Genomic DNA, 14589 nt, shown 5'->3' on the forward strand with positions numbered 1-14589 from the left:
GGCCAGGGCCTGCCAGCCGGCCTACCGTTTTGGGGCTCAAATTCCTCATGATAAAATTATCCATAAATGGTGTCCACGCACGCTCGTCCCGTGCCTCCTCTTCCATTTGCTCTGGCCGTGGACAGGCGTCTTTTCTTCACCTCACCTGACTGATCACCTGGGATTCGGCCAACCACTGTCCTCCCAGCCACTCCCCCACTGGGGGTTCCTCCTCCACCCCATCTAGTCTGGGCTCTCCTGGGGCACAGCCCGCACCCCTTCTCACAGCTCCTCCAGAGGACCCTCCCCGGGCAGCCACACCTGCTTCCATGCCTACGTGCAGACCGTCGGAGGCTGGTACTGCTCCGAGGAGTCTGACGGGGCTGTCCAGCTGCCCCCACACCTTCGCTTGGAGGCCACAAGCAGCCGAACATGCCAGAAGCGAGCACCGGGCCATTCCTGGCTTCCCTGCCCAACGGGGCCCTCCTGTGCCTCCCACATCTCAGAACACGGTGGTCAGAGACGCGCTTGTCCTGCCCCGGGGCCAGCGGTCCCACAGACCCTACCGGCAGCCTCCACAGACCACACCCCACCTCCTCCCTCCTGGAAGGCGGCAAGGGCCCCCGAAGGCTCTTCCTGCTCTCCCCCAGCCGGCCTCCACTTCCCACGCTGCAGAGGGGGCTTCATTGAGAACTGGAACCCAATCACATCATCTGTCACCCTGAAAGCCAATGGCCTCCCACTGTCCCCGGGACAAAACCAAGCCCCCTAGGCTCCTCTGCCCTCCTCCCCCTCGATGACCTCTCAGGAGTCTGTGGCCTCCCATTAGTTCCCAGAAGCACCCAGCGCCTTCCTGCCTCCGGGACTCACACAAGCTCTTCCCTGCGCCTGGAACCTCCCCTGGGCTCTGCCGTGGGTTCACTCCTACTCATTCTTCACGTCTGAGCTTAATTGGCACATCTCTGGGGAAGGGTTTCCTGGTCCACCTGTCCAAACTAAGGCCTTGTAACACGTTCTAAAAGCACCCCGCAATTTTCCCTCGCTGCAACTTTGACCACTGTAATCACTGCTGTGTTTCGTTTATCCAGTGAACCTATAGGACCCACAGGGCAAGAGCCATCAATTGGCCATGCAGGCCAGGCCCAGGGTGGGATGGCAAGTGCTGACAGAGCCATCTGCTCCTCCATGTATGTCCCTGCACGCACCTCCCACCCCTGGCTGGGGACCAAGGTCCCCTCCAGGGGTTCGTGCTGCCTCCGCAGTTTGCTTCCCCTGGAGACCCCCCCACCCTGTGCAAGCCCCGCTCCTTCAACACAGAGCCCAGGCTCACCCTCCAGACCCCTCCCTCCCCATCAACTCCTCTCCCCGCCGAATCCCAACACGAGGTTGACCTTCTTATTAAACGGTTGTCTCAAGCTGTCATAGATCATGGCCAATGTCTGTGGGCTGTTTGTTTGTTTTTTACCCAGATTCCCAACAGAACCTTGATCTTTCTACTCACTCCCTTTTCAAACCCTTACGTCCCTGGTGCGCCACACCCCATCAACAGTAAGCCTCGGTGTCTTTCCACTGGGCTCCTCGGTACTGCCAGATGATTAAGAGTTGGTCGGAAAGCTTCAAATGCCTCATTTGTCAAACTTAGGACAGGAACTTCAGAAATTGCAGTAGATTAGTGGGGAGACCCAGAAGAGACTCCCCACGTTCCCATCCAAAGGGACCATAAATGCTTATTCCACTTCCTCCGTATTTCAGAGCACCTGCTCGAGCAAGGCTCAGCCACCCACCACCCAGGACCCAGGGCCCACCTGCTCGGTCCCCCCACACAGGCCGGCCACGAGGCTCTTCCCGTGCGCCGTCTGGGGGCGGTGCGGGCCTGGCTTTGCTTTCCCGGGGCTCCTGCCTTCCCCCTTCCCTCTCCCTCAGACGCTGACCCTCTCTGAAGGGTTTCCAGCTCCACGCACTTGAAAGAAAGTCTGAACAGATAATCTGTGTTAGTGAAGAAAGCTTGCAAACTGTGATGCCATCACAGGAAATGGTGGCTTTTCAGGATGGCTGCTGGTGCCCGTGAGAACATTCCATCGGCTCACACAGGGCCACATCCGCCCCTTGCCCCAGTATCCACAGGCACCCGCTGGCGTCACGCGGTGAAGCTCTGCTTTGTCTGAGGCAGCAGAACAGGTGCGAGCCTTCTGCCCGCCACCACATACGACCGGGCAGGCGCACCCCGCAGCCCGCTGGGAGGAAACCTGGAAGGGCCGCATGTGGGACCCAGGCTTGGCCAAACCAACGGCTCCTTGCCCTCCGCTTCTGGGGAGGGTGCTCCGGCTCCCAGGGAAGCCCCCAGCACGCCTTACTCAGTACGAAGGGGGGAAGGTCTGAGCGAGGTGCCCCTGCTTCCCCTGTGGTGACCAGGCAGCTCCCCCCCACCAAGGTCAATCGCAAGGTCACAATCTGTCTGGGACCCAAGCCCGGCTACAGGAGGGCATGAAGCCAGCCACATCTCTCCAGTGATGGCCACTGGTCACCCGCGGGGCCCAAGCCTGGCTGCTTCGGGCAGGTGGGGAGGGGACCAGAGTTCATTTCCATGGTGACAAGTGTTTACAGCCAGAACTCTGACACGCGGGGAAGACGTCCCACCACTGCCTTCCACTCAGAAAGCCCAGACGCCTCATCGGGCTACTCTGAGTTTTGCAGGAATCTTCTATAAGGACACAGCACGGCTCTACAGAACCCCCGCCGTCTGGAAGCTTCTACAGCCCGTCCTTAGGGAAACACCGGCCTGGAGAGGTGAGAAGCAGCACAGGCCACCCAACTCAAATTTCCTCAGGAGAACAGGTGTGCGCACTTTTTACGAAGATTGCTTTGTGCGAGTTTGACTACCGGAGGCCCCTCTCGCAGGTGGGATCCGACAGAACGTGTCCTTTTGTGTCTGGCCCATGTCACTAGGCTTGATGTCCTCCAGGGGTTCGTGGGGTCAGAATGCCCCTCCTCCTGCGGCCTGGACACCCCTCCCCAGCGCAGACCAGCCACACCGTGCGTAGCTCCCACCCCCCGTCGGACACGGGGCTGTTTCCACCCTTCGGCTATTGCGAATGATGTTGCCATGAACGTGGGGTACAAGCACCTCTCAGAGTCCTCGCTTCCACCCGTCCAGGTGTGGACCTGGACATGGAAGTCTGGATCCCAGGGGGACTCTGTTTCATGGGCTAAGGACTCGCCATATGGCGCCCACAGCGGCTGGGTCACCGTCCGTCCCCGCCCACGGTGCCCGAGGCTTCCCGCCACCCCGCGTCCCCCCAACACCTGCTATTCTGCTCCTTTGTTTTTATAGTCACCATCCTGGTGGGTAGGAGGTGGAAAAAAGACCATCTTTTAGTGGGATCTGCAAAAGCACCGATTCAGAAAAAGCAACCCGGGTGGAAATGTTGCACAACGAACACATCACAACCTTAGAACGCAGGCAGCTAAAAATAACTCCGAGAAGAGGCGTTTTCAGGGCGGCCGGTGACGTAAGTGTGAAATGAAGATTCTCTCTGGTTTCTTGGCCTGGCGGGGCCTTCCCTGCCCCTCTCAGGACCATCTATGTGACAGGTGACAGGGGGAGGGTTCCGGAGGTGAGGCGATGGCACACCGCAAGTCCGTTCCTGGCTGGGACGATTGACTGGATCCACCCTGGCCGCGCTCTCCAACGCAAGTCTCGGGTGAGCCACACACACACGCTGGGAGCTGTTTGTGTTACATTCTGAAATAATTATAGAATCACAGGAAATTTCCAAAAGAGCACAGAGAGGCCCCAAGTACCCTCCACGCGCTCTTCCCCGACGGTCTGGCTTACGTAACTATGGGCGACGGCACGGTTCCCACGAGGCCACCGCGCAGAGTGCTTCCGTGTCGCTCCGTGCACCACCACCACAGCTGCAGCTCTGGGTGGCCTCCCCCACCATCCAGATGCAGGAGGACGGCTCCATCTGGAGAAGACCTTGCCAATGGGTCCCCTCAATCTACCCCTAACCCCCAGCCACCTCGAAGCCAGTCTCCGTCTCTGACACGCTGTCGTTTCAAGGATATCATACGGACAGAATCGTGCATGACGACACCTTCGGACGCTGGGTTTTTTTCACTCAGCAAAATGCCCCAGAGGTCCATCTAGGTTGTCACAGGGGTCGGGGCATCCCTGTTCGGAGCTGTAACACTCAGAGGTATGAGTGTGAAACAGTTGGTTTAACCGTTCCCGTGCCAGGGGACACCCGGGCTTTCCTCCACTTGAGGCTTTTGCTTATAACGCAGCTGTGAACAAGCGTGCACAGCTTTGTGTGGACACGGCTGTCACCTCCCTGGGATCTATGCCCTGGAGTGTGAGGGCTCAGGCCAGGTCACCAACAAGTGCACGCTTCATTGACTAAGAAGCTGTCACAGTGTTTGAGAGGCCCAGTGTCTCGGCGTCCTCGCCAGCATCTGGGGTTGCCACCAGGTCTGACCGTAGCCACTCTCACAGATGGACACTGGCATCTCCCTGGGGCTTCCCTTCGCACGTCCCTAATGGCAAAGGTCACTGGACACCTTCTCGTGGCCACTTTGCCATGTATAATTCCTCATCGCTAAGTGTCCCCCCATGTCCTTTGCCATTTTCTCAGACTGCCTGGGGTTTTTTTCCCTGTTGTATCTCGAGGGTCCCCACATATCTAGTCCCTTCGTCAGAAACATGGCTCCCAAGCATTTTCTCCCTCCCTACAGCTCTGCTCGGGACCCTCCCAACGGGGGCTTGGCCGAACGAAGGTCTCTCACGTGATCAAGCCCCACTCACCGATCTTTGCTTCTGTGGATTATGTTTCTGGTGTCCTGTCTACGACCCGTGCGCTGAGCCCTGGCTCCCCAAATTTCCTCTGAGCTTCTCGGGAGGGCGTTACACTTTCACGCGTTAAGCTGCATTCTCCCGTTGGAGTTAATGTCTGTGTATGATGGGATGCCGAGGGTCACTCTGCCACAGACGAGCAGTGGGCCGGCACCACGGAAACGCTTCTGCGCTTCTACCCAGAACCAGCTGTCCCTACTCGTGCGGCTGGACGTCTGCCTTCTCTCTCCTGTTCCGACGCCCACCGCGGTGTCTGTCCCCGGCCAGCACCAGGCTCGGCAGACAGCAGGAAATGCTGGCGGAAGGACCACGGTTTTGGAGTAAGTCCTACAACGTGGTAGACTGTTTCCTCTCACTTGATTCTCCTTTGAGATGGTTTAAGCCATGCTCATCCCTTGACCTTCTTTACAAACTTTTAGAACAACCGTGCCTTTACCTACATCAAGTCTTGCTGGAATTCACACAGGTAATTTTGGTAACATTTTAGTTAACAGAATATTACCAAAATGTTATCATTTCAACATGTAATTAATATAAGAATAATTAATGATTTTTTTTCATACGTATACCCTATCTTCACTCAGATCAGCCGTTTCAAGTGCTCAGCCCTGGTCTAGAGGCTCAGGGAACATTTTTTAAGCAAGAAGGATGTTTTCCACTGAGCCCATGCACCGTAAAATATTAAAAGCTTTAAGAGAAAAATGATGAAAAGAGAAAAGCAAACAAACGAGCCATCTTGACAAACGTGTGCTGCAGAATGTTCCTGAAAGATGGTCTTGGGTGGGGTGTGGACCCCCGGGAAGTAGCAGGTGGGTAGAGAGGAATTCTGTGGCCAGTAAATTGGTGAGACATTGCAGATTCCCAATCTGGAGTCCTGATTCACAATGGCACAGTAAAGGCCCTGAGAAGTCTTATAATAAAAAGCTGCTGGAAAGTGTTTAGCCCAGCCGCGTCTGAACTTATCTGGGCAAGTGCACTTGTGCACACACTGTTTCATGTGCTAGAGAACCGCAGCCCAAAGCACAGACTGGGTGCGCCAGTGCAAGGGAAGGGGCTGGTCCTGCTGTAGGGTACAGGCACCAGGGACCAGGCTGTGAGTCTGGCTCTGCCCTGTTTTGGACGTCAGACACCTCCGTATTAGCTATTTCCTCTCTGGGGGCCTCAGTTTCCTCATTTGCACAATGAGTCCCCCTCCAGCCTGCACAGGTACGGTTTTGAAATTCTAGCTCATCGTGACAATCCCATAAGACAGTGGCTCCCTAGCACTTTCCATGGCACAACCCCATGCCCCCCATGACTCTGCCTGCATCTGTTTTTCGGAAACAAACCTTCGGCGTCAGAGAGAAGCAGCATGACGCAGCAGTCACGCCTGGGTGCTTAGTTCAAACCCATGAACTTGACATCGACGATTCTGTGAACTGGTTATAATCTCCAGTGCTTTCTAACCTTGTCTCCCATCACACGTGCCTCTGCTCCAGCCCAGTGACGTGACTGCCCAAGCCCCAGAGTTTTCATTTCTGGACCTTCCCAGAGCCTCCCTCATCCGCCCTCCCGCCAGCCCCACTGCCTCGCCTCTGTCTCGTCTTGGTGCATCTCCCCCTCCCTCGGCGGGGCGTGCGTGCTCTCTCTGGGCGGGCACCGCTTTTAAAGCCCCAGGCGGCCACTGTTCATGCCCATGCCCCTTTCTCCCACCACCGTGATGCCACCAGGAGGACCGAGTTTGACTGCCACAGGCCACTGGACAGCTGCGCGCAGCCCGGGGCTCAGTGACCACTCAGGGAATGTTTCACTGCCTGGAGACTAATTCTCAAAAACCGCTTCACCCACCCGCTGGTTCCCCCTTCGGAATCTGCAGGCTGACAGGAGCTCTCGAAAGCAGACGTGGGAGGCCAGTCCCTCTCTGTGTGTCTATGTGGGATGGACACAGAACACGGGCCTCTGCTGTGGCCACAGGACCTTATCAGCAGCTTCCTGACTTCAGGATGGCCCCTGTCCCCCAACAGGTACTGTGTCTCCAGATCCAGAACCGGGACGTGGGAACAGGAGGGCCCTCCGGGGGGAGCGTGCCACATACCCAGGTGACCTGCGGGAAGAAAACTGTCCCCCACCTAGCTCAAGCCACCTCTCAGGGCGGGGCCCTTGGATGATGGAGCACCCAGACCTCTCACTCCCACGTCTTTCTCTTTTTCTCATCCTAGGTCACTTTCCCCTCTATTAAAGTGAATAGTTACAGGGCGCCTGGCGGGGCTCGGTCGGTGGCGTCCGACTCTTAACCTCGGCTCAGCTCCCAATCTCAGGGTCGTGGGATTGAGCCCTGCCTTGGGCTCTGCACTCAGGCGGGAATCTGCTAGAGATTGTCTCGCCCCTCCGCCCCTCTCCCGCTCACTTGCTCTCTCTCTCTCATAAATAAATCTTAAAAAAAATAAAATAAAAGTGAACAGCTACAAACAATACATACACCATGGAAGCCAAGAGACAACCGCTCTGCCTGGTTTCCTATGGCGCCTCGCAGGCCGGCCTCTCTCCTGTCTTTCTGCCACATCGGCCTCCGCGTCTGGGAAGGATAGGCTTCCGCTGAGGCCCCGGACGGCTCCCTCTGGGGGCTGCACCCTTAGTTCTCACGGCGGCCCACTCTGTCCCCCTCCCAGCATCCCCAACGTCGTTTTGGTTAAATCGGTGTGTGTGATACCATGACTCTGAAAATACCACCGACTGCTTGCTCGAGCAAATTTATTATTCACACACTTCCAGTGTGACCTGTACGAAGGTAATGATTTACTTTTTCATATTTCCTTAGTTCTTATTATCTGCACACACTCTGTCGCTGGATATGTAGCTTAGACTTTGTTGTTTTGTGTCGGTCATGTTGTGCGTGAGGACCTGGTGCACTGGTTCACGTGGGTGTTGTGAGTGTGCACTTGCGTGTGTGCTGGTGTGTCGGTCTCGTGTTGCATGTAGCTCTGGTTGTGTGTTGAGGCCGGGGGTCTTGTCTCTGTAGATGTTGTGCTGTGCTGTTGTCAGCAGGCCTTGTCTTGTGCGCAGATCTGCTTGTGCGTGCCGGTGTGCAGACCTTGTGTCATCTGTGTGTAGACGGTGTCGTGTGGGGCTCGTGCCGCGTGGTGGTCCCATAGCGTGTGTACGTGTGCAGACGCTGCTGGTGGCGAAGGCGCTGGGGCCAGGTGCCCATGGCCACACCCCCGTGTCCCGCAACCACTCCTCCCTGCGCTGTCCGTCTATCTGCCCCGGGGTCAAGCCCTGGCCAGGGTGCAGAGGGCCCACCCGCCCCGGAGGCTGGACACAGGCTGGGGCCAGGCGCATCCCTCCACGGTGCCCGGGCTCGGGTGGTGAGCAGCTCCGGACTCCTGGGCGCCCTTGCCTCCACCCTCGGGTCCCCTCTCTCCATCTGGGGCACGCATCCCTGTGGTCTCCTCGGAGGGCTGCACCGGAGGCCCATCTTTTGAGAAGACTTGCCGTGTCCGCAGATGTCTTCATTCACACCTCCAATGACAGCTGGTCTGTGGGGTCCGCAGTCCTGTCCACTCAGGCCAGGAAGGCGGGACGTCCAGCGGTGCAGGGGAGGGGGGACACCGTCCCCGCCGGCCAGCCTCTACCCCCAGAAACTTTCAGACCTCTGTCTCCCTCCACTGCCCTCGCGCATCCCAGCCTGCTTCAGGGCTGAGCGCTGGTCCCTCCCCCACCCCCACCCCCGCCACCCTGCAGATTTTCTCGTGTTCCTTCTTTTACAGTTTCTCCTGTTTTCTCTCCCTGAGCCCCTTCGTTTCATCGGAGACAGCGTCTGTATCTCTGATGTGCGCGTCTGGTTCTTTAAGAGGATTTCTGAGCAATGAGGGAAGACAGAGGTCTGCACTCTGCTCCCCCAAAAATGTAAACCAAGGTAGTATGGCCTTTCTTGTGCCGATCAGAGCCCCCCGACAGCGGTCTTTCTGCACACGCACATTTCTATGCGGGCGGCTGACGCTTTCCAACTGGGCCCCTTCGGGAGCTTTGGTGATGAAAAGATCCTCAGGCATTCTCAGCAGGAGGTGGGGGAGCTCCAGGGCCACAGCACAGGTCCAGGAAGTCAGGCGTGCCAGGGAGAGGGGCCCCTGGGGCGCGCGGAGACTGAGAACACATATTCAATGAGCGGGATGGACGCGGCTGGCTCAGAACCAGGCCTCTGCCAGCCTTGGGACTGACGTGGTGCTGAAGTCACTCCTGTGTTTTGGGTCACAATGAGACGCAAATGTACTCTGAGTACTCTGAGTGCTCTAGCCTTATGCAAGGCGACACATGTGGCCCACTCCTCCTGTAAGAGTCCTTGTCCTGCAGGGACAGTCTCGAGGGGACTCCTTGTCGTCCTGTCCCCAGAGCACGAGTGGGCAGTACAGTCCTGCTCCGTCATCCCCAAGCACCAGCCCCGCGCGGACCACGACAGGAGGACCCCCGACTCACGGGGACGGTGCCTCCCGCCGCATCAAGGGCAGACGGCCGTTGGACAGCGGAGTTCCGCGGATGCAAGCCATCCATCAAGGCTCACAGCTGTGAGCTGGGAACACCAATCACGTGAAACATCAAAAATCAACCAAACAAAGCCGGTGACCCCCGGCACAGACCAAGCAAAGAAAGGCATCATCTCGGAGAATTCCAAGTCTCAGTTTGATGGGAGTTCGTGGAACTGTGACCCCGTGGGCCCCAGAAGGCTTGGGGGAGGGCCCAGGGTTGGGATTCTGTGGATTTTAGGAGGATGAGAGGCCTCAGCTGGGCCCCCACTATGACCCGGAGCTGCCCCCCTGCGCCACTCCAAGGGCTCCTCAACACCCCAAATTCTCCACAGCCAGCTTGCAACCTCTGCGACCCTTGCTTCCTGTTCCATATACTCTCTCCGTCCTTCTGTCAAACGCCTACCTGATCTGGAGGACGTCATCCAAAGGGCCCCTCCTCGATGCGCCCTCCTGGCCACACCCCTCCTGGCCACACCCCTCCCGCCCCCCCCCCCAGGCCGGCCCTGCCCCCTTTCCCCTGGGAGACCCAAAGCCACCTGCGCCCTCCTCAGCACACACCTCTCTCTGCAGCAAGTTCAGGCCCTGGACCGTCCACACCAGCCTCAACCAGAGCTCACTCAAAAATGTTTTCCTTATGTCAGCTCCCCCATGGCTCTCAAGCCCTCCCTCTGGAAACTCCTAGTCTCCCTTAGTTTCTCTGGGGGCACGTTCCTGAGCTCCCCTCCCTTCCTGTCTCCTGTCTAAATACACCCCCGATGGTGGTGGTGGGGGGTAACCCAGGCTACCCCCGAGTCCCCTCTCCCTCCAGACCCAGCACCTACCCCACATCGCCTCCCATGCCCGTGTCCCCAGTCCAGACTCGGTCCACCCCCGGCCCCCGACCCCACCTGATGCCTGGTTCCAGGCACCGCTGACCTCTCTGCTGATACTCCCTACACGGGAGCTGACGGCTTGAACTGCTCGTCCCTAGTTTTAACAGCTGCAAGGGACATAATTTCCAGCATATTATAAATATTGGCTTCTTAAAATAAAACCGTTAGGTCACTCTTCTAAACACGTCTATTGGAATCGAGCACCACAGTGTGACATGCACAGCCATCTGTTTCCAAGCACGGGCACGAGCTCTCGCTCCACAGTCGGGAAGTTCATGGCCCTTCCTCGTCTGGGATCTCCACGCCCCTCCCTGCGGACGCCACACCCATGCTCCATCTTCCTGCCAGAGACCAGACGACGCTCACCCCGCAAGTATGCGAATCAGTTTATGCACATAAATCAAATCAGCGCTGATCGTTAGGACCAGAGCGTGGGATCCTTTCCTCGGGGTGGAGTTAGCACTGCAGTCACTGGAACCCCACTGATCCAAGCAAAATGACAGCACAGGTTCGATCAACTGTCCTCTAACGGCCTTGATGAGGCAGAGAGGCCCTTCCCCAGCGGCTCACCTGTCACGGACACGCGCTCACAGCTGTTCCCACTCTCCATTGCTGTCAACGTGAGCGCCGAGAGCCTCGTTCCGCAGAAGAGTGACCGGGAGGGAGGTAACGGCTGTTACCGCAGCCACTAGTCAACGACCGCTGTGACCCCCCCACAGGTCCCCCCACCAGCTCCACATCTGCTGAAAGCCTGAGGTCCCTTACCCACAGTGAAGCCACGGCCCCCACACCCACACATCCGTTGTTTCCTGAGGATTCTGCACCCAGGTCCGCGGCCCAGCCCAAGAAAGGAGATGGGGTTGCCCATCTCAGAGTCTCCCGGACTCTAAGTGGAAGGTCCTTCCTCGGGATCGGAGTGCGTCAGGGAGGTGAGGACACAGACTCTAGGCCCTGAGCAAGGGTCTCTCCCACCCCGGAGGGGTGGTTAGAAGATGCCACTGTCTGCAGGGCCCTGATTCTCCCCCATCACCATTCCATCCTCCCCAGTCTCCACCCACCCGCCGCCTGCAGCTCGGCAATGGCCCCTCCAGTCACCCACCACATTTCCCAACCAAACCCACAGCACGGCCTCCTGGCTCTGGACGTAACTCTGTCCTGGTTCCTCCTTTGCCTCCTGCTTCCACCCTGTTTGTAATGGAATCTTGTCAGGCCCGGATTCCCCACGGGGCAAGGACGGGGTCATCGAGAAAAAGACACAGATCCTGTCCCACCCCTGCCCAAAGACCGTCGGTGGCATCTGCTGGGCACTCGGGATACACGCTGAACGGTAGACAGCCTATGTGGCCCTCCTGTGCTTTCTCCCCTCGGTCACACTGCCCGGCTCACCCTTGGGCACACAAAGCTCATTCCCCACCAGGCCTCTGCACCTGCCACTCCCCTGCCCGAGACACTCTCACCCCAGACCTCTAGGAGGGCCTCGAGGCACTGATCTCAGCCCCTGTGTCCCCTGCTCAAATGGCATGTTTGGCCACCCCCACCCACGCCCAGCGTCCATCTGCCTCCCGACCCCTACGTGCTCTAACTGTGGTCCACCTAACCGAGTTCAGATTCGACTGTTTTGGTCAAGCTGCCCTCCCACCAGAATAGCAGATCCAAGAGACAGGGCCTTGTCCCCTGTTCTCTGCAGTGCCCTGCACATGACAGACCCACACTGAACAAATATTTGTGGAACGAATGGCCAAAGGGACAAAAATGCACGCCGTGAACTGTTGGAGGTGGGCGGGGGCTGGGGCAAGGCACCCCTTCCAAACGCAACAAGGAGACTGGGAAAGCACGGAAGTCGTTGCTTAACCAACCTGCCCTCTGAAATCACGCGTTATCAGAAAAGGACCTTAAATCTCCCTTAAGTCTGCAAAATGGGAGGAGTGTTCTCTTCCTGGCGTTCTCCCCGGATAATGATATCAAAAGAATGATAATGAGAGGTTGATCTGAGGCAAACAGAGTTCTTTCTCAACTATAATTACTCCGAGGAAAGGTATTGCCCTTGTAATTGGGGTTGATTTTTTAAATTTATTTATTTGTCTCCTGGGAAAGAATAACCGTCCTTTCTGCTTCCAAAATAGAATATACCATTAAACCCTCTGTTGGGAACTTTTTCTGCCAGAAACATGAATCAGAGATGTCAACAGGGAGAGCTCCATAAAGGAGGCATTTTGCTGGTTCTCCCCTTCCACACCCACACCACAGCTCTCCATCTCAGCCATTCACCACAAAGCCGAGATGTCAAGGAAATTCGGAGAAGCTGCGTGGAGCGGGAAAGCCGCGGACAATGGGAGAAGGTGCGGCTGGGAAACGAAGTATCCCGGGTGCTGTCCCGGGACTGGGACACTTGTCACCGCAGCCGCTGCCTCCTGGCACCTCTGGGGCAGTTCTCACCCCCCGCCTGTTAAGGGTTATCGGGAAACCAGGTGCTTCCCTACTTTCATCCCCAAACGCGCTGGGGCGCCACGCGGGGCCCCCGATGGACCTGGTGCGTCCGGACTTCGTGCAAGTGGCTTAAGCAAAGGTGGTTTTGTGCGGGCGCCGCGGTCAGCGTCTCTGATGTCACGCTTGTTTCTACCATTTTAACGTGGGGGGGGGGTCGGGGCAATTTCCGCGCCTTTGCGGGGAGGAGCCCCCTCCGCGACTTCAACAGCGTCGCAGAGGCGAGCCCCGAGCTGGGGTTACCAGCAGGTGCGTGTCCCCCGCGAGTCCACGCTGTCTCCCCACGCCTGACCCCCGCCGCGCACCTGCCCCGGTCGCGGAGGCCGCGTGTCCAGAGCCCCCGCCCGCGCCGGCCGGGCCTCACCTGGGCGACCCGCAGCCCCTTCCCCGAGCAGCCGCGCCCCCCGGGTCACCGCGCACGGGCTCCACCCCCTTCCCCGGCCGCCCAGGGGGTGCAGGAGAGGGGGCGGGGCGCCCCGGGGGGCCGCGGGAGCCCCGCCGCCCGGACCGCCGGGTCAGCGCTCCTAACCGCCGGGACGGGGCGCCCCGGGACCGAGCCCGACGACGGGGACGGTGACATCACGCCGGGCCGTCGGCGGCGAGGGCGCCCGGGGGCGGGGAGCGCGGGCCGGGGCCGGGGGCGGAGGAGCCCCCGCGCCGCACCCACGGGCGAGCGCGGCCCACGGCGGCCGGGCGGCGGCGGCGGCGGCGGCGGCGGGCGGCAGGCGGCGGCGGGCCCGGAGCGCGCGGGCCGCGGGGTGGCGGGCGGGCGGCGCGCAGGGCGATCCCGGAGCGGCTCCGCGAAATCCAGCCGGGTTTTGACTCCGATCGCCCACGGAGCCCGCAGCCGGCGAATGTAACAAAGAACAGTCGGCATGGCGGCTGGACCGGGGCGGGCGGCGGGCGGGCGGGGCCGGGGCGGCGGGCCGGGCGCGGGGCGCGGGGCGCGGGCGCGGCCGGGTCGGGCCGGGGCGGCGCGCGGGGGCGGCGGCGGGCGCGGGGCCCCGGGCTTTACCTGCCTGTGGAATGTGCAGAGCGGGCTCGGATCCGGACTCCGGGTTGCGATCCGCTCCGGAAACTGCGCAGCACCGGAAGCCGGGGGGCGGCGGCGGGGCATTGTGGGAGTTGTAGTCCGCGGGGCATAGGCGCCGGCGGCGCGGACCACGGGCGGACGGAGGCGGGCGGCGAGGGCTGGGAGCGGCGGATGCTGACGGCGTGGACCGACGGCAGCAAGCGGGTCGCCGGCGGTGTGGACGGGTAGTGGGAAAGCGGACCGCGCCGGCGGGGGAGTGGGACGGCGCGGGGTGCGCACCCGGGAGCGGGCGGCATAGACCCACGGCGGCCCGCTGGTCGCAGGCGGTGTGGACCGGGAGTGAGAGAAGCCGCGCGGACGGGGGAGTGGGAGAGCGGGTGGCGCGGACTCGGGAACGGGAGGCGTGGACCGGGAACGACGAGGCGCGGGCGGTGTGGACCCGCAGCAGGCAGGTCGCGGGCGGTGTGGACCGGGAGTGGGAGAGCGGGTGCCGCGGACCCGGGAGCGGGCGGCATGGACTTGAGAGCGGTCAGGCGTGGCTGTTGGGGGTACCGAGGGCGAGGGCGCCGTGGACAGAGCGGCAGGGAGCGGGCGGTGTGGACCGAGAGTGGGAGAGTGAGTGGTGTGGATCGAGTAGTGGGAAAGCGGGCGGTGTAGACGGGAGGGCGGCAAGCCGGTTCTGCTGTCCCTTCCTGGACGAGTGCCGGTCCTGACCCTCGAAGCGACAGGCGCCAGTAGCCCCTGGGCCCCTCCAAGTCTCTTGTGGCGGCCGCTGGAGCCTCGATTTCCTTGGGGGGTGGGAGAGGTCGGACTTCTCGCGGGCGTCTGAGGTCTGCTGCTGGATCACAGGTAACCCGGGAAGCCGCG

At 60.0% G+C, this 14589-nt stretch overlaps 1 protein-coding gene across 1 annotated transcript in view; it reads right to left on the reverse strand.

Annotated features, from left to right (window-relative positions):
• LOC111155715 (PR/SET domain 15) overlaps positions 1-13806 on the reverse strand; it is a 61282-nt gene extending 47476 nt beyond the window's left edge. The window contains exon 1 of the mRNA XM_022516044.1: positions 13705-13806. Within this exon, the coding sequence (XP_022371752.1) occupies positions 13705-13806 (102 nt within the window). The remainder of the gene's footprint in view (positions 1-13704) is intronic.
• Between the last annotated feature and the right edge of the window lie 783 nt (positions 13807-14589).

Source organism: Enhydra lutris, unplaced genomic scaffold (assembly GCF_002288905.1).
Source record: "Enhydra lutris kenyoni isolate GAN:26980312 unplaced genomic scaffold, ASM228890v2 scaffoldscaffold43, whole genome shotgun sequence".
Taxonomy (NCBI): Eukaryota; Metazoa; Chordata; class Mammalia; order Carnivora; family Mustelidae; genus Enhydra; species Enhydra lutris.